The sequence below is a fragment of the Cinclus cinclus genome, chromosome 1, assembly GCF_963662255.1.
Source record: "Cinclus cinclus chromosome 1, bCinCin1.1, whole genome shotgun sequence".
NCBI classification, from domain to species: Eukaryota; Metazoa; Chordata; class Aves; order Passeriformes; family Cinclidae; genus Cinclus; species Cinclus cinclus.
Window position 1 is genome coordinate 70,796,748 of NC_085046.1, and position 24,862 is coordinate 70,821,609.

The window sequence follows — 24,862 nt, forward strand, 5'->3', positions numbered from 1 at the left end:
CATTTCATAAACTTCTAAATTAATAGTCCTTGAGATGAAAAATGAGTAGAAAAAACCCAGGCTTTGCTTTTAGTGAATGGATTTTGTAGGAGTGTTAAATCTTGAGCTAATGCCTGAGAGTTTAATGAACTGAAACATATGACCAGTTTCAGATTCCCTCTGTTGTTTGGTGGGGTCATGGCTGTGTAAAGTGTTTTTTCTTTCTGCACTACTCTGGTGCAACACCAGCCATTCTCACAGCCAGTGCACATGCAGTTTAAATCAAGCTTTAAGGGGGTTTCTGTTTCAGCTTCCACAGATAAGATTAATTTCATTCAAAGAAGTTAATTATACTAGGTACATACTGGGGCTTTTTTCTGTGCTGAATACTTGAAGTATATGAGTTAATGTGTTCTAGTGGGTTCTACAAGGAAGTAGGGAAACTTTTTTGATGTGATTGGGATCCCAATTAGGGCACAGGGAACAAAATAATAGAGAACTATCTGAAGCAAACCTGATTTCTACTTTAAAATAATACTGATCTGTGAGTTCTACCAACGCTCTGTGAGTTCTGCCAACTCTTGCTTTAGTTTTCTTCTAAAACCGAGCTGCCTGGAAGAATCTTTGTCTACATATGTTTATTGAAGGCTAACTTTTGACTCCTTTCAAAAGAAACTTTAAGGTAATTATGATTTTTGTGTTCCAGACCTTAAAAAAAAAAAAAGGAATTTTGATGCTTTGTTAGCTCTTAAGCTCTAAAATATTTAGATAGTTTGCAGGAGCCAAATAATGCAAATGTCAAGACTCATAATGTTGGTAGCTTGTGCTTAAAGACCTCTGCCATGTCTCTGAAATGGTATCTGTCCATTCCAGTTTCAAGGGAATGTTTTTTAATGAGAACAGCCTGTATCACTAGTTAATGCTTACTTGTGTGTTACATTTAGACATAGCTTTACCCAGAGAAACTTACTTTATGAAGGGTTTGTTAAATTGGGATTTTAAGAAACGGTAGTACAGCAGTGTGAAGGGGCTCTTCGGCATATTTTCAGAGTCACCAAAAATGTGATAATGACCCATGAAATCAGGTGAAGACCTCTATTAAACAAAACAACCCCCCAAAATCCCTTTGAATTCAAGTTTGGCTATCTTTTTTGACCTCCAAAACTGCTGTTTTGAAGTGTTACAGTAAACAGTGGGTATTTGAAAGCCTACCATCAAAAAAAAGACATCAAACACACTAAAAGCCTAAGGTGTATTTTAGAAAAGCGGTTCAGGCTTTAGGATGTGTATTTTTATGTGAGGATGAATATGTAAGGAAAAAATGCTGTTACAGTTGAGTGAGGAAATATAAATTGTGAATCAAAGATGTGACCTTTTATGACACTGCAGACACTTGAGTACTGAATTACTTGGGTGTTGTTCACCGTAGCCTGGAAGGTGGAGCACATTGTCTGGACTGTAGGCTGCCCAGAGAGGTATTGCAGAGCTCTGATGTGTGCCTTACCCTGCCTCGCCATGCTGAGGGACAGTGGAAGTAGGGAAGGGAAACTGCTCTCTGCTTTTGTTGTCTGTTTCACGTTATTCCTTTTCAATTTAGTATTTGTACAGTTTTGAACAAAAAAAAAATCAGCATTTTTTTCCCTTGTATGGCCTTCTGACTGCAACTGATGTGGGATGCAGGCTTTAAAGTATGAAGGACTATGAGGACATGATCTGAACATGGTCATTTAGGTCTTTTGTTAGGAGGAGATGGCATCCTGTCCTGCTGCCAGCACAGAGGTTTGTGCTGGGAATTAAGGGAACTAAACTACAGCAAAGTCATCTTTATTCTTCCTGCTGGTTGGTTTATTTTTTTTCCTTTAGGTTATTTTCAGTTGAATTCATTCTCTAAAATGCTTAACTATTCAGTTGTACACCTGGCTGTGCCTGCCCCAGGAAGAGATTTGGTCCGGGAGTAAGTGGGCAGGAGCAGAAGAGCACAGGACAGCTCTCTGCAGGTGTACTAGCTTGGTTTTTCTTGCAGTATTGTAACTGTGAAAGCCTCTTATTCTGCTAACTGCTACCCCCATGACTGCTGTTTTTGTATAAAATACTTGACAAAATATATTTGTCTTGCTGGTTCCGAGTATTTTGGAAAATATGCTTTTAGTTACAAGCAAGTTTCTATAGATGGCAGGGTACAAGTGAATAACTGATACACAGATCACCTCAAATATGAGAACTGGAGAGTTGTTGCCCATCTGTATTCTCCAGGTTTGTGAGTTTCTCCCTGGCAGTTTTGGTTTGTCTTTTGAACTCTTTTTTTTTTCTCTACAGTGAATCTATTGCTGTTCATTTGCCAAAAGAGTTTGAATGTTGGGGAGGTTTCATTTTAAATCAGCAGTTCCCCATATTGCGAATAAGCAGAATACTGGTTGTTTTCAGGAATAATTTTCTGTCTCCATTAGTTATTGGAGTGAGTCAGCAGCTGAAAAAGAAAGGTGTCTTATTACAAAGCCAAGCCACTTTTCATTTGTATAAAAAAACCCAAATATAAGCTCACAGGGCTTCAGCAGAGGGTGTTTGCAAGTTTGTGTATCATAATTGCTAATGAATATTAACTACTTGTTTGGTCGAGGCTGATGTAGGAGCACAGAAAACTTTTTTGTGAAGTGAATGTCAGTATTTCAGGCTGCAGTAATTAACAAGTTCAGTGAGTTTTGAATCCTGTGGTAGCTTAGGGACATGCTTCCTTTGCGAACAGCATGCAAGTGTGGCTGCTGGTGGAAGAGTTAATGGGAAGGTTGTTCCTTTGCACGAGGATTTCTTACTGGATCTCAAAGCATCCTTTCACAAATACTGTGTATGCTTCCATTACGGCTTGAGGCTCTTTTAAAGGGGGTATAATCCATCCTTTGTAGCATTGTCCTAGGGTTTTACGACTTGACTCTCGCAGTGGTTTAGAAACCAGAGCGTTGGGATTGGCCGGGCTTCGTTCAGTGTGTGCCGCGGTGCCGAGCGCGGTGCAGGACCCTGGAGAGCTCCCGGAGCTGGGAGGGAGCTTTTTTACACGTGTAAAAGCCGCGTTTGACATGTAGAAAATGTAATTACGCTAGCCAGTTGAATAGTATTCAGCTATACGTTATAGTCAACCTGATACCATAACTAAGTAGTGCTTTTGAACCCAAAAAGTTCTGAAGTATTTTTTTTTTTTTAGAAAAGAAAAAAAAAACTTTTGAAAAGGTGGGAAACTATAAATTGGTTATTTGGTTTCTTTATGCCTTTTATGAAAGTATTTCTGTATGCTTGGAAGTTTGTGTTGCTTTTTTTTCCTTCAGACTGAAGCTATTGGTAAATTTGTGTTCAGAGGCTTATGTATAAGAGTCAATAGATGTGCTTGTTACTATATGACATAATATTTGTTTATTTCTAATGGTTGCTCTCAATAGGCAAATGTGACTTAATAGAAGAAAAATAACTTCTGCCAACGTTTTTAAACCTTCCTTATTCATACCAGCTTCTGTAGCAGTATGTTGTTTTGGTTTTTTTCTTTTGTTAAAGGGTATTTTTTGTCCTCTGTGTGTATATATTTGCAAACTAGTTTTGCAAGAGTGCAGCTGAAAGTTGGGTTTTTTTTCCATCCTCATTCCTGTGTGTTCTACATTAATATTTGTTGCGTGACTTTAAAGTATGACCCTTGCCCCTTTTGTTGTTAAAGGACAGAACTGTCCTGCTTGTATTGGTACTTCTGCTTTATTGTGTAGTTTTATTGCAAATGGCTTTAAAAATCCCTCAGGGGGCCTTTAGCCTCGGTTTGTGAGGGAAGGAGGGCTCCAGTGAAACAAGACTGCTGTTTCAAGCTGCCTTGCATGTGCTTGGGTTCTCTTAAGTGCCACTTGTCCCTTGACTCTGACCTGTGAAAATTGGAAGGATGTGTTTTTTTGAGACATTCTCAGGCTGATGTTTTTTCCCCGAAAGTGGCCCATAAAACTTTTAATATGAAGAATCAGTCTATAAAATCTCCAAGCAGCTTAAGAAAAGAACAGTGACAGGAAAAAAACATTTTTTTTTGTTTGTTTGTTTGATTCAAGAATGCAGAACTAAGGAAATCTACTTTTGGTGGTATAAAAAAGAATTAAACAGTCCATACTGAGATGAAATAGATATATATCCACAGTGTAACAGTGGTGTTTGAAGAAGACTTCCTGGTGGAGTGTTGCTGAAAGACTTAGAAATTAAGAAATATGCAAGAGGATTTGCATATATCTCCTGAGACCAGGCAGAGGTCCTCCAAATCTTGTTACCCAGTGAAGTAATTCACAGCAAGATCACTCAGGGTTTCTTCTTGTTGTGCTTTGGTTTTTCAGAGTTCTGAATTTTTAGATGCATTTTCTGCATGCATCCTGAGTGAATGTAATGCCAAGTTTCTACTCCATGTTTTGCCTCCACTTGGCAAGCAAGTGGTACCATAGGGTGCTGCTCTTGTTTTCTTTTTCATGCCTCAAAACAGGAGTAGTTTCTTAATGAAGTGCTCTTGTTCTCCTTATCACTGCTATCCCATTGTCAGTGTTGTTCTCAGGTATGGGGTTTTTTCCTCGGAAACGTGTGGATACAGTTTAAGGATAATTCAGAGAAAATTGAATGGGCTGACAATGGGGCGACTGATTTGCAGTATGTTCAAGTATTGGAACACTTAATGTTTCATTGATGTTTGCATGCCATACTCAAATTTCTTCTTGAAGAATTCTGGGAAAAGAGACTGTTTTAGGCAGGCAGAGTAATTTTGATTATCAAGTGATGTTAAAAAGAAAATTAAGTATTCTTTGAGCTCTTTGCCTCAGGTTTGGATGTGCTTTACTGAACCACATTTAAAATTTAAAACCGTTGTCATTTGTTATTATAATCCCTGAAATGCTCAATGAAGACGTTGAACATTAAATAATTTTAAACAGATGGTTTGAATTACAAAAGCCACTTCAGTGGCAGAGCAAGTGGAAATACTGTAGTTGCAGTTTCATTGTCTGGCACAGTATGTGCCTTATGCTTCAACAGAGAAAGAAAATGAAAATTTTGGAAAGAGGAAAAGGGAATTTTTAATTTTCCCACTTTATACTTGATGAAGTAAAGATGAGGATTTGAGGTTTCCTATGCTTAAGTAGCGGGTGAAGATATGAGAGTTCTTCAGAATAGGCTGGTACATCTCTTGTATAAATTCCAGCCTTGTGCAGTCAATAAATGTGGGCTGTGACATATTCCTGTGTGCAGGAATGACTTGAGTGCATTTTCTGATTAGTGTAGCTCTTTAAAAATCTGAATTAGTGAAAGAATAGGGTAGGGAGTGCTAACACCGTCTTAGATGTTGTAGAGCTGGCATATCATGCAAAGTACTGTCAGACCACCCAAATTCTATTTGCTCCTCTGCCCTAAGGAAAAGGATCATTTTTTATGTGAGGACAAATTGTACAGTCGCAGCTTTGACAGTTAAATTACAAAGTACACAACACTGTTTAGTTGAAAAATATTATCCAGAAGCACAGCAGACATTCTTGTCTATTTCTTTTTTTTCTGTAAAAGATACTTTCCAAGGCCATTGATGCTTATTGAAAATGCATTTCCAATGGATTTTCTTCATCTTGATCAACAGACTTGACAGTATTAGTGAAGCATGGTCCCACTATAAGAAATTACTAATGTACCTTGAGGTCTTTGTTTTGACACTTCATTGTCCTTGAGAAAATATTCCTGCCAATGGGGCATATTCCATGCAGTATTTTATGCCTGTTTTATTGCATATTTAGAGAAAGACAAAATGCAACATTTCCCTCTTATATTTTTATGAAGAACTATATTGTGTTGCAGTACAAGTATGGTTTTTCTTTGTCTTGTAAATAATGCAGAGAGATTATAACTTCAGAGGCATTGTAATGTAGATGTAGATTACTTGGTGAAAATGAATGCTGCATTTAACTATGTCAGCCTTCCTGTTAATTGTTGAGAGACCTGATTCTGCCTGGTGTTGTGAATGTAGCTTCTATGGCATCAAAAAGAAGGTTTGAAAAAAAAAAAAACAATGAACAAATTACAGATGAACTTGAAAAGAGGGAAAAGCTAATGTGAAGAAGGTTTGGGCTTGGGTGGCTCATTGCAACTGTCTTGCTCTCCTGCCACCATCACAGTCTGGGCGTTTGAGTATTTGCGCTGATGTGGCTGCTGGTGTGGAACTTGTAGCTTATAGCAGGATATTTTAGTATTGTTTTGATAAGTGTGAACACCAATAAAGAAAGAAAGGGTCTCTTCATTCTGTTTGCCTCCAGGTGGGAGCTTAACTTTCTGAGAACCTTGAAAATTCAGAGTGAGGGGAGAGAACCACCAAAAACCCCTTCTCTAATCTGTATGTATCACTTTATTCTGGAAAAGTAATTGCAGTCAGAAGCTCCTTGCTGCTTTTCTCTCTTTAATCTCCTAGACTGTAGGAAAAGTGTCTGCTGGTTGTACCTTGCTGTCTCTCAGATCCATTGCACCCCTGCATCTTATTACTCTCTTCTCTGCTTGCATACAACATCCAAAGAAGTGAAAAGCTCTGAAGTCTCATGGAGCCTCCTGCATCACCGTGGCACTACTCATTTTCTACTTGCTCTGTTCATGTGAACAACTTGCATTTAACAGGCAGTGAGTAGCTTAGTGTATCTTCAGTACTCTTCTGTTAAGGATCTGAAAAGGGTCTTTGTTTAAGATTCCACACCAGCATTGTGATTTTGACTCCAAATGGTTTGGACAAAACTATTTTATTGGAGTTTAAGGTCTGATATACTGGGGGGGTGGGGTGGTGACAGAAGGGGGAAAATGTAGAAAGAAAAGAATAAATTGGAGTCAGATAGCTTACTAGTTGGGCTGAGTCTATAGAGAAGGTGATTTGGCTGTCTGAACTATGTTAGGATTTCAGGATTCTGTTGTAAGAAGTGATGTGTTTGGGTGGGCAATAAAAAAATGGCATGTGGCAAACAGGTGACAACATGCTTCTCTTATCTACAAGACTCAGAGGGTCTTTCTTTCCTCTTGGTGGGATAAGCAATGACTTAACAGAATAAAGTAGAGCAATGCAGTCAGAATTAGAACAAAGCCTGTGTTTTGCCCTGCGATAGTAAGGACTGTCGAAGGTACTGCACTAATGGATTGCCTGAGAAAGTATCACAGGACACAAAAATATTGAGATATCCTTGGCTCAAGTTTTCTTGACAGAAAGATATAAAAGATGCATTTTCAAGTGACAGTTTGTTTATCCACATTTTAGATGACCAGGCACCTGAGGCCAGAGATGTTTTGGCACAAGTCATAAACACTTAGATACGGCTCCTCATCCTCAAAAGTATGTATGCTTAATACATTTGTCTTTTTCTTCTCTTGACAGTCTGTGCCTTTTGGTTTTTCTTTTAAGATAGTGCTTAATCCAGCTTTTCCTTTTATCCTGGTTATTTTTTCCCTTGTGAGGAAGAAATTGTTATTGAAATCATTAACCTTGTTGTTTCCACACCTTTAGAGCTGTCTTGAACAGTCGAGAACCAGGCTCTACAGAGGAATTTGCATTCAGCTGAGTCCAATTAGGAGCTTTCCAAAGCCTCTGTACCTGTGAGGAAGCATTTGTAAGCTTGAGGACAGAATATTTTTCACAATGTTGTGTCACAGTGATGACACACAAACTCCTTTATTCAAGGAATAGTATAAGCTAGGGTAGAGGCAGAAGAAATGGCTGTAAAGGGATGTTGCAGGAGCAGGTGCGTTGGGAGCTGCCTGTCTGGAAACTGTGTGGTGGTGTTGAGCAGTAGGGTATGTTGGGCCCAGATAAGTGGTTCAGTGTAATGCAGACAAACTGTGGTTGAAAAAGAAAGTATCCTTATCTTATTTTCTTTTCTCACTAATTCTGTGGATACTATAGTCTAAGCATTCATTTGAATTGTGTTGATTGAGCTCTTTTTTTTCTATTAGCAAAGACTGAGGCCTGGGGAGGGTTTAAAGCAAAGAGAATTAGCTAGTGCAGAAAACCGATTAGGTTACTAATACTTTAATTAGAAGAACATAGAATATGTTAAGCTATAGAATTGTAGCACTGGGAGCATGCAACAACCATCTGATAGAAGTAAATGCTTTGTTTAGTAGGGTTTTTATTCTCATCAGTTTGAGACGCGAGTAGTTCATATTCTCTTATCAAACACAACTGCATCAAAAGGAAAAGCCCTGTGGAGAATAAAACTGATTGAATGAAATGAGCTCTGGCACTGAACTTAGTGGTATTTCTGTGACTGTGATTTCATATATTTAAATTGATGCAAGAACTCTGAATACTTAAAAATAAAAAAATAAACAAATTTTTATTTACAGATATTCTAAGTCTCTTGGAATGTCACTTGCAGACATAAAAGCTTGTAAGTTCCTGATTAACAGAAAACTTTTGTTCATTTAAATATGACTACTACATGTCTCTTTGAAATGTTGTATTTTGTTATCTCATTTTTTTAATGTAGTTTTCTCTCCAAATATCTCAAATGAGAAATTACTATAGTAATGTTTCAGATTAGGGTTGGAGTTGTTGTGTCTATGTTTCGGTAAGGAATGGGTGAAAATGGAAGTTAAGTTGCATGCACATCTGAATTTTCTTTGGGTTAGTAATACTGTGTATTATCTTTCAAAAATATTTTTGTGTGTATCTTTTTTCCTCTGGTTTTCCTGGCTCTTTAAGTTGTTTTGTTTTAAAAAAACATCTTTCAGAGTTTTGATCAGAATTAAGTTTATGTGATAGTGAAGCCTTTTATATTTATTTGGTAGGAGTGGTAGATTTACCATAGGGTGGATGCCTGTGTCTGTTCAGCTACTGGAATTCTGAACGTAACATGATAAATTTTATAAATATATATATATATATATACACACACACATATAAATGTTGTCATTTAGAAGCACTAATTAGGTTCTTAAACAAACTGTTTCTTTTAGAGAGAAGTGTGTATTTACATAGGTAGCCTGAACCTTCCAGGTTGTTAAGACATCTGTTTCCTAATTGTTGAAGAGAGGTGATGTTTTGCTAAGGTAGATAATTAGCTAATATTTAAATAACTAAGCAGCTTGGGCAGCACAAATAGTCTTTTGTCAGAACTGAGCCTCATTCAGGTTCAGGTCCCACACTTACCTCAGCCAATATTCATATTTACCTCCAGGAGGCATCACATGAACCCCACAGCACACTTGGCAAACACGGACAGTTTCCAGTGTACCTGTTATTAAGCATATTTGTGTATCTAACATGACATCAGAGGATGACAGGGAAGGGAAAAAAATAATTCGAAAAGGTAATATAATAATTCCTGAAACATAATTCCTTAGCTGTGGTGCTTTTGCCACTTGTTATAGAAGAGGAATAGCATTCTGTGCTCAGTACAGCATCTTTGTTCTTTTAAAAGAAGTTTCTAGGCAGAGCCCAGATTTTATGGCAAACTTGGAGGGGGGAAAAAGCAGTTTTGGATGGATTTTTATTATAGGATGGCTTTCTCTTATCTGACTGGCTTGCATGTGCCTGAACAGACTTCAACTTAGTTGTGCAGCCAGCCAGTAGAGGGTAGTATGTTCATGGAGACATTGCCTTGTCTTAGTCTTCTGTCATAGAGGTAGCTCACAAAACAAACTGGCTTGATTCATTGGTCTTTTGAAGCCATCTAATAAATCCCTAAACATCAGGGATGAGTTGCTGAGACATAATGGTTATGTGAAAGTCTGAATTAGTCATTCAGTGACTCTGACCAGGACTTCTGGGGAAAAAAGCTTATTGGAAGCATGAATTGATTATGGATTCTGGGGATGTCTATGGTTGTTGCTTCCATTCCATAACAAATGAAATAAATACTGATTCTGATAAGTCTCATCTGCCTAACTTTATTTTTCTTGCTTTCTCTTAGTGTTGTACTTTGCCTTTGCCAGCTGGCTGCTGCCATGGATATACCAGTCTTCATACTTGCGGGGCTCCTTGTGCATTGTGTGTTCTTGGTCTCCATTTTTGACATCTACTTCAGCTCTCCCCTTGTCCATGGAATGACTCCTCATCAGACTCCATTGCCACCTCCGGCAAAACGTCTCATTCTTTTTGTTGCTGATGGTCTGCGAGCAGATTCTCTGTATGAACTGGACAGCAATGGCATGCCTCGGGCACCTTACCTGCGGTAGGTCCAAAACTACTGAGCTACAAGGTTTTGCTTCTGGATGCAGCTCTACACAATGTTGAGAACAAGAACAACAACAGCAATTGTGGTGGCTTGAGTACTGCCTTCCTTCTGCCTATGAAGTAACAAACTTTGCAGAGTTACACTTTGCAGAAATGCACGAATTTGGGTTGGTGTCCCTTGTCAGGAAAGCTATTAAAACTAGGGCAGTGTGAATTGGGTCCATATTGTCCTCTGAATTCTGCAGATAGCCAGTAACTGAGAGGGGAGTGAACTTTCTTCATTCACATCAGCATGGTATCAGTTCTGAAGCCTGGCAGTCACTAATTTAAACTGCTTCCTTGATGATCAGTTTAAGAGTAGTAGTACATTAACATGCTTGTCTTCTAATTCTAAGCTAGTGACTAAACTTTTTAAGGAGTGATTAAAAGAGATGTCCTGAATGGATCTAACAGCAGGCTGCCACTTCCCCTTCATTCCACTCTTCCTGCATGCATGACCCTGCTGCTTCCCTTGTGCTCTCTACAATGTGTGTCTAATTGCTTAAAGGAATTATTTAGTTTAAGGCTGTGAAGAAGTAATCCTGCTAAAAAAGTGTTAAAAGTCATATCCTTGTGTGCTTAGAACTAATTTTTGTTAACTGTCCCTGTCTCCTTATAGCAAGATAATTATTTAAGCATAAGACAATTAATTTCCTAGACTGTAAGAAAGAGGGTATTAAGACTACTTTTCTGTGATGATGGCATTGGTCTGGCTTGAATATCAGAGCAAACCCAAATAATCAGTCATCTGAAACTCTTAGGGCTTTTGCAGTCCACTGCTGCAAAAGTAATACAGAAATTTAAGGAGTCCTTGCTACAGTGCTTGCCAGCTTGCCAGCCCACATGGGCTTACTTGTACCTACTTCTGCTGCTGTTAGTATTTTTATAAGGTGCTGTCTGCCACTGGCAGGTGTTTGCCACATCAGTGTGAGTCTGCCATGTCTCTTCTAGCAGTGGACTTCATACTTACTCCAGAGCAGTTTCTTTTAGCAGTGAAACTTGGTCTTTTGCCTCACCAAACAACACCATCAAGGTGTGAATGCTATAGTGGCCCCATCACTAGGGGTGAGTAGTGGCCAGGAAAAACCTATAGTGTGTATTTTATTTTTTTTTAAATAAGTTATTTGAGTTTTTAAGTTACAGCCACTCAGCATTATCCTGTCTATCTAGAAAAATGTTAAACCATGTATTAGCTTATCTACTGCTGGAAAATTGACACTTTTGTTTTCTCTGCTTTACCTTGTTTGTGGAATGAGAGACTTTCTATTCCTAAATCTGTAGAAGCAAACCATTGTCACTGGTGTTGCAAGTACATGGGTGAATGGAGGGGAAGAACTGCCTTTTAATAAACAAAGATGCTGGTAGGTCACCAAGTGCAAGAAAGTGCCAGTAAAGGTGTGAAGTGCCATCTGTATTTCTCTCATCTCTCATTCTGCATAGAAATACATATGTGTGTGAGCATATATATTTGACAGATGATGAGAAGAAAAAAAAAACATGCAGCATTCTGTGCCTTCTGAAATGTGGAGGATCAGACAGCCCAGAGCGTGTCTTCAGATCTATTACATGAGCTGCCACAATTTCGAAGCAACAGGTTCAGTGTTTTGTCCCTGGACCTTTGAGCTACACAACTTCCAAAAGGTGACTTTGTAAACAGATTGACAAGATCGTGTCCTAGTTTCTGGAAGTGTTTCCTTTTTTATTCTGCCAAGTTATTGCTGTCTGAACATTCCTTTTTAAATAATACCAACTCAAAGTATATGCGATTTAATATAAAGATTACTTTTTTGCATGTTCCTTCCCAAGTCACAAGTGTTCAGTCCCTTACCCAGTTTATAGTAGTGGGCAACATAACAGCCAGGTTATTAGTCTTGTCCAAGTGGAGTACCTTGGGAACTGCTGCGTTGTTAATCAGTAAAGATTGTCTTTAAATGAGCAAGAGCCGTTCTTGTAGCAATGTGCTATAAGTTTTAGTAGGTATGTGGAACTAAAAATAAATGTCCATTAGGCTTGAAGCAGATTGTTGGATAGTACATGTATGCCAAGTACCTAGTCTTCCACAATATTCTTGAAAAATCTGGCTTTCAGCAGTGTTCTCATAGCTGTGAGTGCCAGTAAGTGATCTGAATTGCTGCAATGGTGATTTCAGGGAAGATGTTTTCTTCCTTGCCTGTCATGTTTAAGCCATATTACTGTATCATATTAATACTTACCATTGTTGTTATGAGTAGGTAATGTTTCTACTGTCATGGAAATTAATTTTTTTTCAGTGATTTTTCTGAGTAAAGGGCATTGAAGTAATTCAAAGTATCTAAATGAATTTTGAATAGGTAAATTACAAATTTGTATGTCCTTTTTTCTGCCTAGCATGTGTTATTGTTGACTTCAGATACTGAAGTCATCCTATTGTTGACAAAGAAAGGTAAAGAATTACTTTCCAATTCAATAGAAATCATATTCTAATTAAATCAATTTTCTACCTGTTATAGTGAAGTTTGAGGAGAGCTGCAAGTGTTTTATTTGTTTTAAATATTTCATGAATGTTAGTGCAATATATCCTGATCAGTCTGTAGTGAGAAAAGTAAGAAACCACTTTGACTAATACATAAATCCTTTTTTCAGCAAAACTGGCATTATCTTCTATCTGAGATGAGAGTAGGAATAGCATATTAGAGTGATATGTCTCTACGTACCTTTTTATTCCTCACTGTAGTATTTGGGCTATTCCAAGTAGTTCTGTGAGCTTTCAAGCAAGTCTGAGGATATGAGGTCTAAGCTGAGTTTAAACCCCACCAAACAAATGGTGAATGCTGCAAGCTTAGAGCAGAGCCTGAAATTTTAGGGTGTTTAAAGTCATAAACTTAGAATTTACTTAGACTAAAACACATAAACATAGCAAATTTGGTAGCTTATATCATGAACAACAGAATTCTAATTTCCTGGTGACTTGACTGTGAAAAACTACTTTGAATTTGTTTGGAAGATTCTGCTGTTTTTTTTCCTAAAAATCGGTGTAAGATATGTCCTATTGTGTTGGTTTTTTTTTTTCTTTCTTTCTTCCCTTGCTCTAACAGTGAGCAGTGAATCTTTCTGTTCTTCCAGAAGATGGAGACAAGAAAACAGCATATGGTAACTAACAGTCACCTCTTGCTTCCTGACAGGCTCCAGCTGTTCAGATCTTCGGCAGATGAGAATAGTTTATGAGGTTGTTTCTTATGCTTGGGCTTTCTCCTCTGCTTTCTTTGCTTTTTATCTGCTGTAACTATTTACTGTGTGTGCATATAAACCCTAGACTCTCGATGTGATGATGTGTATGTGGTGAGAATGTATTCTCCTTCACCTCAGTGTAATTGCAAAAGATACAAGGTTTACTTAGATTTTCTTCTTGTTGCCAAGATTATTTGCACTTTAGTTTTATGTGGGGTTGGAATTCTCTTGGTGTTTTTTCCAAGATTCAGCACAGATCAAGGCAGACATGGTCACAAGAGCTAATTATAATTGAGTGTATTTAAAGACTAAGATGAGATTGAACTAGACACTTTCAGGCTAAATGGGAAGAACAAAAGAGTAATGCCAGGCAGAAACAATCTGTTGGGGGGGGGGGGGGGAAGCTATAGAGGAAAGCAGAAGAAAACAATAGTACATTATTTTAAAATGTGTTAGAACATCAGCTGAAGTCATCTGTTTGCAGTGCTGATGGGCCACAATAGTAATGTTCTCTGTATGGTGTTTTAATATAGAACTACTTGCAGGTAATGTTCTGCTTGTTTTACTGCACAGCATGTGGTAGTAAAATCTGTTTTAGTCTGGGTTTGGGGCTTTTTTTGCATTTCCTGCCTCACATGTACCTGCCACTCTTTTTATCTGCAATTTGTTGTACTTCGGCAAGTCATGAACGTTAACTGCTTTGACTCCTTTTCTCAGGAGTATTCTAGAAAATAATGGCAGCTGGGGAATCTCTCACACCCGGGTCCCGACAGAATCCAGGCCAGGGCACGTTGCACTTATTGCTGGATTTTATGAAGATGTCAGTGCAGTTGCTAAAGGTAGGCTGGTCCTAAAGCTTTGAATGTTGTTCTCCAAAGAACGGTGATATGGTGGGTTTCTGAATGATTATTGATAAATGCCATTGTAGTTTGTATGCCAAGGTGATATGGAAAATAGTAATTTTGGATGAATTTCCCACTCCAAATATTGATAGCTAGGAAAATAGCTTACATAAATTATTGTTTTTTAATATGGTTGAATTTAACAGCCTGAACCTAAAAGTGGAAGTATCTTACGGCCTCACCTCTTCATGTAACAGAAATTTTAATTATAATTTGGGATGCACTAGGATATGGCTAAATAGGTGTTGCAAACAGCGAATGAAGTGCACTGTCTCAGCTGAACCATTACTAGCTTGAGCTGGAGAATTAGGAGCAAAATAAAGTAAAAATCCCAAGCCCATGTTTTGTCCAGAGCTGTTACTGAATGTTTGGGGCTTATTTATGCTGAGCAACCCTTTGCATTACTGACTTAGTCTTTTGTGTGCTCTTTTGCCTTTCCCCAGGCTTTGCAGGCCTGAACACTAGTCACGTTGGTTTTGGACAGGGGAGGTGAGAGGCATTACTTGGTCTTGTCCTAATAAAAAGGTTCTTTCTTCTGACAACCACTACAAATGCAGGATTGGCAGAGATACCTAGTTAAGAGCATCTCCATATTTCTGTCAAGTGCCTTTTCATGGAAACAGAAAATCTTGAAGGTTTTATTGTAAGGAACTGCTACATTACTTCTGGAAATATATAAGTGTGTATCTTATTGCATGAAATGCCAAAAGCTGAGTTCAGGCAATAGGAGATACAGAATTCAGGAAAATATTGGCTGTTCAGATGGTTAACTAGCTGTGTGCTTTGCCTGTTTGAAACCCTGCATAATGAGATTGGCCTAGGTTTTCAGCTCACTTCTTAATGAAAGGATTAATTACAATAGGTGTTTAAATGGAATTAAAATCAAGATGCATAAACTGGAGTTCATTGTGAAATAATATAAGGGGAACTTATACAAAAAACCCACAACATTTTGCATGGAGCAGCAATTTTAGCAATCAATGAAATCTTGCAATGCCATTTAAATGAAGGTGTGTTTGTTTAACAGGATGGAAGGAGAATCCAGTGGAATTTGATTCTGTTTTCAATGAAAGTAAATATACCTGGAGCTGGGGAAGCCCAGATATTTTGCCAATGTTTGCAAAGGGTAAGACTTAATTTTATTAATCTTTAACACATAGTTATCAGGTAGTAAAATATAGACATTTAGCATTTTTTTAATTAGAGAAGAAAGTGAAAAAAGTATTTTGAGTTTGTGTATTTCTGAATACTTGATTTCTAGTTTGTGAAATGAAGATGGGATGGAGGAAATGAAGTAAGCTTTTCATGAGGCTATCGCTATTTATTACTCATTGATTTAAACAGGTATTAGCTAATTCTGTCAGTATACTAAAGGAACACACCTTTAGTTATAAGGACATAGTACTTTTTTCTTTGGTGAGGTTTAAAATGCTTGTTTTGCAAGCCTGCAGCTGTGATTTTTCTTCAAGCCTGCCGCTCTCAGTGAGCTGGGACATAGAACTGCAGCCATGCTTTTTCAGTGTCAGAGCTGAAGAAGTAGCTTATTGTGGGTTATCCTGTTTCTACTCAATGAATTAATATGTAAAGAGAAGAACTATATGTATGCAGGAACTTCCTGGTACTATTCTGAAGCTGAGGTCTTTTGCCTGTGGTGTGCAGTGTGTTAAAATCTTGTCAGCCTAGTGAATTAGTGTTTGAGCATGCAGAGATTTCTGAGCAACATTCTGAGTGTTTAAAGGTTCTCCAAGTTTAATATTGTTGTTTTCTTGAAAGAATTAGTGCATGTACACCCTTTCACATAATCTCAGAATAAACAGACTCGAGTGAAAAGGGGGCAAGCTAAGGACTTGTGCTGCTGTTCTGTTCTAGGCATTGGTATTGACAAGTAAGAAAAATGGGATAGGCAAGATAGGAGTGGAATGTAATATTTGTTTAGAGAACATATACATCGTATTTCTCATGATGATTCTTGAACTTTTTTTGAACTCATGTCTCTTCCCCCTCGCATGCTGACATTCCCCCCCACATCTCTCTTTTCTGTTCTTTGCTTAAGCCTCATAAATTTATGATGAGCTGTAAAAATATCTCCTGATAATTTCCCATGCCCTCAGATTATAGCTTATATTTGGAAATAGTGTGATGGGGGCTGGGGAGGGGGGAAAGGTAGTTGTCCTTGCACAGATTATTTGTGTTTTTAGGGATATGCTCTTGGGAAAATATTTGGAGAATTCAAGAATTTCCCAGAGCCCTGTCCTTCTACTGATTTTGTTTGAGTAAGATAATAAGCAGAGGACTTGTGAGCAGCTTTGATGTTATCTGAAGAGATGTGCAAAGATAATCCTCTCTACATGGCTTGTTCAGAGTGGTATCAACAAAGCAGAGGGGAGGAAAATCCCCCAAAGCTGGCAAAGTTTAAGTGTAGTCATATATCTGAGGAGTAGATGCTGTGTCAGAAGATGGATCATAATTTCTCATGATAGATAAATTTCTTTTAGAAGAAGATCGTTCCCTTTCATTCAAAGAGGCCAAGTGGCCTTTCCCTTCTTTCCCCAAGAAGGGAAAGCAATCAAGTGTTTGTTCTTTACTTTTACAAAAAAGCAAAGGACGAGACAGAGAGAAATTAAACTATGTGCCCCTTTTCAAGTTGCAAATTAGTGAGCCCACAGGACTCTTCTTGTGTATATTTTATCATGCCAATATGTTCCAAATTTTGCTGTTTCACCACTTGCATTGGATGACACATAAAGGCTGTATGACACCTGCTGCCTTTTGGGAAGGATAGAAAACTCTTTTGTTTCCTCTCATTGTCTATTTTCTCTAGGTATTTTTCTTGTAATAAAATATATATTTCAAGAAAATGGTTGGGAATTCTATAAGGAAGTAAAAAAATGCTCACAGATTTTTTTTTTAAATATCGAAATAGATATGCATAAAATCTAAATTTGGTCAAGTTTTAGTGACTGTGCGATTAGTATTTCAGTCTGAGAAAATGTCTGAAGTATCCTGAGCAGGATTAACAAGGCATTTATTTACACTAGTTAAGCTCACTTAAGATACAGAAGTTCACTGTGCTGATTTTAATCTTATTTTTCTATGATGTTTTTAGATTATAATCTTGAAATGATCTAAAAATAACATGGTTTGAAAATGCCTATTTTGTTTCCAGAGTGCTCCTTAAAACTTAGAGTTTCTTTTCTAGACTTGCCAGGATTTGAGGTTTGACCTGAAAAATCCAGCCCTGTACTCTCCTGTCAGTGATCTGGGTTGGAGCATATTCCAGAGTATTAAATGTCATGCTGAAAAATGAGCTGAGACTGTTGCTTCTCCGAGGGGAAGTAGATAATAATTTGTTGCACCCAGATTGCCCTTTGTTTCATGGGTTCCCCTTCTCTTTTCTGTCAGCTTCCAGAAAGGCTAGGCTACTGATTTAACTTGTGTATGAAGAGGGATGCCAACAGGATCATGGGAACAGCTGGGACAAACCACTGTCAGGATTATTCTGGATTGACATACTTCTCCATCCTCTGGTTTAGTTCCTTATTGTTAAACAATGCAAGATTTCACATATCCCTCATGTGGTTGTATTTGATGGCAGCTCTCTGATGGCCACACTCTGTCCTTCTCAGTGTCTGACTGCCTTTGTGCATTCATTCTTTTTCACCCTCATTTGTGCCTGCAAAATTTGCTGCCAGATTCTCTTCCTGGTGTGGACTCTGACCCACCACAGAGTGAGACATTCACTTTTTGAGGGATGTAAATCTTATTGTAAGAGTGTGATAACTTCATCCCTGATCCTAATGTTTGAATATTGATGCTGAGTGTGAGATATAGTGGCAGAGAAGAGAGCAAAAGCAATAGGTGGTGTCTTGTTTGGGAGTTTGTGGCATCTCCAGTTATTTCCCATAGTGTAATGGCATCATCAAACCCAGCAGAGCTCTGTACTTCTAAAAGATGTTTTCATCCCTGGCTTTCTTCTACTTCTCTATTCTATCTTTGCTTCCTCATTCCCAGACTTAAAGAAAGTGTTGGCATACTGTTGCCTTTCCCCTCAAACAATAGAACTAAAATAATATTTCCTAACATTTTGCATAGTAGCATTTCTTATTAAAAAATATAAACAGTTATTTTATAAGCTGTGCAGGCACTTTCAAAACTTTCCTGGTATGACTTCATTTTGCCACCATTTCTCTTTATAGCAGTGCAGGATTGGGTTGATTATTTTGTTTTGCTTTGGAAGAAATTGGAAATAATTAAGTGGTAGATGTGTTCCTTTGTTTGTCTGCAAACTCTGTGCTGTCATTTGGCTTCTTTGGTGTGGCACTTCTCAAGGAAGGACTTCTCAGGTTTGCTGTTGCACTGAGAAAACACTACAGCATTCTATCCTCTTAGACTATCAGTCATTCTGGCAGTGATGGACAGGACTTGTTTCTTCGTTTGAACTTGTTTATCCACCATTTGGAGCTCCTGCGTTCACTTTTAATGCCTGTCAGTGTTTTCTTCCTTTTCTTTGAGACTGAGAACTGCAGTGAGTGTTCTGTGTCATAAGTAGTAGTAACATCTCCAGGGGTGCAGGGGAGAGCTGCACTAGAAAATCTGTGCCAGCTTTCATCTACCTGGCCTGAAATACCTGCATCCCTTTGTGTGGCTTTCCACATCATCTTGTCTAAGCAGCTGCCTTATCCAGGGATGCTGGTTCATTCACAAGCTTGGAAGCTTATGCAACTGCCTTATATAATTGTGGCATCCAGCAGTTCGGGTATGTTCTCTCTGGTCATCAACTGATTGAAGAACACTTCCCCCTCAGGGAGTTTACATAGTCACAGTATAAATGGCACCCCTGAGCTATAACAGCTCTGCCATTGACTGAATTGTTTAACTAAACTTGACCTAGCTTCAAATCTTTTCAGGACTTCTGAAGTTTAATTTCTTACCAGTCTTTGTTTTCCTCCCACCTCCTCCCTTCTTTGCTTTGCTCCCTTGGCAGTGAGTAGAGAATGGGTTGCCTTGTCTAAATGCTGTGTTTGCACATCAGTGGCTCTTGCGTTGTACTTTGTGACTGAACATAGTCCAGTAGTTCTCATTTTTCTGTTTCAGATGCTTGTTTTAAAGATGCACGCTTTGAATATTATCTCCCTGAAGCTGTCCGCTGGGCTTTAGTAGCTAGAATTGAAATACAGTAACCCTCCTGATGCCTTTGTTATATGTGATATATGATGTTTTCCTGCAGAAGAGACCTTATGGATAAGGCATTGTCATATATTCAGTTGAACTTCCAGAAGCTGGGCACCTTTTTCTTAAACAGCCTGCCCACAAAACATGTGTTCAAATGAGATTATGAATATGTATCTTCCTTGGTTAGAAGTTTCTCAGTGAAATTCTTAGTTTCAAAATCAAAATCTGGTTTAATTTGCTTAAATTTGCTGGGTTTTCTCCTATCTGCTTTTCTGTATTTTACTTTCTTGCCTGAGCATACTGGATAATGTTGTTCCTCATTCCTCTGAGGTGCTGATAAGCTGATGAGGTAAAATTTTATCCAGGCTTCCAAAAATAATTAATTATGGGAAAGTTTAAAATAAGGAGAAAATTTTTGACTTCTTTCCAGGATCATCATTCTTGATAGGTTTCTTCTCCTGTGCATGAAAGTATTTTTGACTATGGGAAAAGCAAAAAAATCATCTATCTTGTATGCCATCTACATTGTTTTTGCAGGTGCTACTGGAGATCATGTTTTTACATTTTGTTATGCAGCAGAAAGTGAGGACTTTGGAGCAGAAGATGCAGCCAAGCTTGATATATGGGTTTTTGATCATGTTAAGGTAAGCAGAGAATCTTTTTGTGCTACCTGTTGATAAAAAGCGCAGTTGCATGTTAACTTTATCGTGGAACATGTTAACACTTTATCTTAGAACCAGAAAGACAGTTTTGAAAGACCTATCACTTGAGGCCATAAGCAAAAGTTTCTTGAATCAACTTTCATGACAAGTGTAATAGGTGCTTAAAGGGAAGTATTTGTCATTCAATGCTAATGAAAAAACTAAAGCTAATAAAAGTACCCTGTAAAAACTTTCTTGGCTTTTTGTTTGCCTATAATGTGAAACGTGTCTTGGAGTACTATAGACCCTTTAAGATCCTGAATGTAATTAGTTAAGGATTTTATAACACGTATTGCCGTATGGTAGAAATTGTAAGTCTTTGTTGTGAAAGCAAAATAAGCAGTATTATGGACTTATTTTTTGTCAAGCTTGTACTCTGACTGTAATTGTTCAGTGTGGCTTTTCCTGGTAGATGTAGCTGCCTTCTTATTTTCTGCTGTGGTTCACACTATGCTGTGGCTGCCGGAGCAGTCAGTTTGCTTTGGGGGACAAGATGTGAGGCAGGCACAGCTTAGGCCCTGGAGCTGTAGAATTTGTTGATGTGGTGCTCTGCTCAGCTGACTTGGTCCAGTGCTGCTTCATGACTGTTGTTTTCTGTGACACTCTCACCATCTTAATAGTCCAAGGCACATGATTTCTGATTATTCATTAATTCCTGTATTTGTTGTTCCATGCTACCGCACTTGTTCTGGATTAAGAAATGCTGGTAGTGGGCACTGGTGTATAAATATCTGTGGCACTGAAGCAATTAAGTGAGATACTTTCTGGATCTCATAACAGTCCTGGTGGAGTTTGAGGTTTAAAACTTTTTTTCACAACATCTCTGGGCTGTATGCATTAGTATAGCATAAATCAAATGAAAAAAAAAACCAACAAAATGAATCAATAAAGCAAATCATCATCTATTTAGGAAGTGAAAGGTGGTTCTCCTTTAAATAGTGATGTAGGGTGGAAAAGTTCATTATAGCTTGCTAATTTTCAAAGGAAGTGATTTTCTGAGTTTGCAGGTGAAAAGATGTTTTTTTTCTAAGTGCCATCATCTTCCCACAAGTGCACTTGTGTCATGTTGTGTGTTGTAATGCATATGAATAATAGCAATCAAATTAGACTGTCAGTTACACTTGAATAGCTGTTGTCATAAAGTTGCACCCTGCTGTCATATGGAGGTGTGTAAGTATGTGAGGGTGGTGCTACCTTTCTTTAGCTTCAGAACACCTAATGGCATTTATCCTTTCAAGCTATAATGATATGTTTAAAATATATGTCATTACTGATTACTTTTTCCTTGGAGCCAGCGCCATTATTTTCAAGACTTATTTTGCCCATCTAAATTCCATACTGTGAATGGATAGAACTTGATTGACTGGCATAAGCTGTATGTTCCATTAATCATCTCTTCAACTACACATCAACAATTGCTTCAGGAGTGTGAAACTTGAGGCTTACTGAAATTAAGATCACTCTGCTATTATAGCTCAAACAACTTTCAGCTGTGCTAGTGAGATTATATGTAAGTAGGAATGACAGTATGCTGGAATCAAAATTCTGCTTTCCCTTCTCTTTTTTCATCTCCTTTGTGTTTTATCTCAAGTACTTAACAGTATATTGCTTAACTCATATGTTGGCCAATATGGTCCCTGGATTTCTGCCTCTTTAGGAAGCAAAAGACACCAAATGTACTTCCTCTCTACTTTGCAGTCCACAGGTCCCAAGCATTGTGAGGGCCACTTGTGCCTTCCTCTGCTCCAAAAAATGCTGGGGATAAATTGAAGAATGGCTAACTCTTGTTTGGGCTGCTAGTGCTGGCACTCTGAAATTGCTTGTTCTCTTTAAAAATGCTAACTAACAGAAACCTACCATCAGGAGATGGTAAACTCTAACTACTTTTTCTTTGTATCTATGTTTAAATCATGAGTAGAAGAAAAATGTGTGACACTTGATAGTTCTTGTCATATATCCTCGTGATACAAGGTGGGTGTAATCCTTTTTTGGGACAGAAAATATACCACTGACTAGACTGTGTGAGTTTTTTATTTACAGCAGTGTGAAAATTTAGCAATACTAATGTGCGGTAATAACTTGGGTTGGAGTTTGGTTTGGAGTTCCAGATGGGCATGGAGTTGATGGACTGTGGTTTTTTTTCTGTTTTTTGGGTTGTTTGGGGCTTCTTTTGGCTCATTTGTGCAGTTTCTTAAGAAGCCATCAAAACAATGGAAGGATGGAGTTTAGTCACTGTTATGTGGCTCAGTGATTCTCAGTTAAATAACCTTTATCTAAATCATAGTTTGAGTCTCTGCTAAGAAACTAAGGAGCAAAGTACTGGGAGTCTAGAGTAACTAATGAGAAAAAAAGGTCTTGGTGATACATTTCTGATTTTTTAAAATATTTAGGGGGAAATAGTTTAGGGGAAGATTCAACTCCTTTTTCCCTTTTTTTTTTTTTTTTTTTTTCTTAGAGTAAAAAGTTTAAAATTCCAGGAACTCCGTCTTGAAGATGAGTTCCAGTAATGGCCGAACCACAATTTATTATGATCAAAGGATAGGATATGCTTAAGATACTCAGTTAATGTTTTCTCACTGAAAGGGACGTGTAGACACAGATGGCCAAAAATTAATGGATTTTTTTCTGTATTCTTTTCTCAATTTGAACATAGAATTCCATTCTTCCTTTGTCCCCCTTTCTGCTGGAGAAAGGCCACCCAGACCTTCAGACTGTCCCTTCTGTGCAGGGTGTTGGATGGAGTCCAGAACTGAATTATGTTAAACTTTGAAGCTCTGCAGACAGTGCTGTGACTGGATGTTGATTTCTGCCAGTGGATTTCAATACAGATAGCTCTGCTGTAATTAGCAGTACAATGGTCTTATGATTTATTTTAAGTAGGTTAGTGTTTTGTGCATGTTTGTGCTCAATGGATCTAAACCTGGCATGTATTTTTGTCCTGCTCTTGTACTTTTCTTTTACATCTGAAAAGTGGCATAACTATTTAAATTCTTCCATCAGCACAAATCAGTGTGCGTGGCTTTAAGCAGCCAATTAAATTAAGTTGTCCGAGATTAAGGAGCTTTGTGAAAGGCAAAAGTTTGTTTGATCTCTCTAGTACATGCAGTCAGCAACAGTTTATCATCTCTGCTAAAGAATCATGCTTCCATGGAAGGCACTGTTTGAGGAAACAAAAGGTCCTCAATTACTTAGATGTTTAACATTCTAAAGTTCATATTCAGACATCTGTAAATAATTTGTTAGACCTTCTAAGTAGTCTTTATTTCTTTTTTTTTTTGCTTTCTCCCATCTGAGGAGGTAGATTATTAAATCAAGATTTCACACAGTTATAACTAAAATTTTGTTGTAGGAGTTTAATTAGTATTGTATTATAATTAAGTTCACAGCTTGCTGTAAATGTTTGAATGGGAAACTTTGTGCTTATGTCATTAAGTTGCATATCAATTGTACCCAGTGCATTATTTTGTTGTTAGTTGACAGAAAATCAAACAAAAGTTGCCAGAATAATTTAAAAAGAAGGCTGAAGGGCATCTGTAGTTGTCTTGAGCCTAGCTCTCTTCATGAAGGAGGTTCAGTTAAAGCAACGTGCTCAGGCCTTGCCCAGTCAAATTTTGAACATTTCCAAGGACAAGCCTTTTAAACAGCTGTTCCAATATCTGGCTAGAGTTGTGGTTTACCAAATAATTTTTAAAAGTCTCTTTGTCTTAATGTAATTTTCCACATTCCAAATTGTCGGTTTCCCCTGTCTCACCTTGGGGGCCCTCTGATCAGTCTGACTTAATCAGAGGATTGAGATTCCCTTCACCCTCGTGGTAGATGGTTGTATACAGCAGTGGGACCTCTCCTTAGGTGCTTTTTCTGGAGACTGGAAAAACTGAGTGCTCTCAGCCTCTTAGTTGTTTACTACTGTCCCTGAAACTTCTTGGTGAGATTCAGTTTACACGTACGATGGACGCAATTTTACTGAATAGAGGAAAGCAAGAATAAAAGAGACGGGAAGATACTTAAAATAGAGAAATGGGTTGGAAACTAGAGTTGAGTAGAGGTAGGACTCAAGTTTTGTGAGCACTGAGTACCTAAAAGAAGAGGCCTTTAGCAGGCTATAAATAAATTCAAGGATACTTCTGAACAAACAGTTCAGTGATGTCCAGATCATGATGAAGTGACTTTTGCCCTTAGTGTATTTGGTACCTGCTTGCCAACTCACTGCCTTTATCAGCCATCACTCCTCGTGGTGAGCTTCCTGTTGTTTTTTGGGGTTTTTTTTCAGTTAACCTTTTTTTTCCCCCAAGCTTCATGGGATAAATTTTGCTGTTGGCTATGGGAAAAGATGTTGCATCTTAAGTTGCACTCATCTTCCTTTAGTCTTCTTGTTTGTAATTGGCCAGAACTTGGGCTGACTTTTCTGGCTGCTGCTGCTCTGGCTTACGAGATGGCTGGGACTGGAGAAGTGGGATGCTTTTGTTGTATCATGGGGACTTGTCTGGTGGAAGAGGAGAAGCTCAGGCCTTGCCTTCCTCTGAATGGTTTCTTTTGCTTAATCATTCTCTGGTAGAAAAACATATGCCTTCTAATATTGATCTACATTTTAGGATTTAATTTTGTTTTTTTTCCTGTTTGTCTGTTTTTATATGCTTTGTTTTGATTTCCTTTTATTTAATTGAAATTAAGGAAAC

At 38.0% G+C, this 24,862-nt stretch overlaps 1 protein-coding gene across 5 annotated transcripts in view; it reads left to right on the top strand.

Moving 5' to 3' along the window:
• Window positions 1-24,862, top strand: part of PIGN (phosphatidylinositol glycan anchor biosynthesis class N) — a 98,968-nt gene that overhangs the window by 3,265 nt on the left and 70,841 nt on the right. For 2 of the 5 annotated variants that reach the window (XM_062498542.1, XM_062498799.1), the window contains exons 2-5: window positions 9,903-10,163; window positions 14,129-14,250; window positions 15,341-15,439; window positions 20,023-20,129. In XM_062498542.1, coding sequence (XP_062354526.1) covers window positions 9,937-10,163; window positions 14,129-14,250; window positions 15,341-15,439; window positions 20,023-20,129 — 555 coding nt within the window. In that variant the 5' untranslated portion in view covers window positions 9,903-9,936. Of the gene's footprint in view, window positions 1-7,249; window positions 7,325-8,334; window positions 8,379-9,902; window positions 10,164-14,128; window positions 14,251-14,756; window positions 14,803-15,340; window positions 15,440-20,022; window positions 20,130-24,862 lie in introns of those variants that run through there. The other 3 variants (XM_062498627.1, XM_062498723.1, XM_062498882.1) reach the window with 3 other exon arrangements.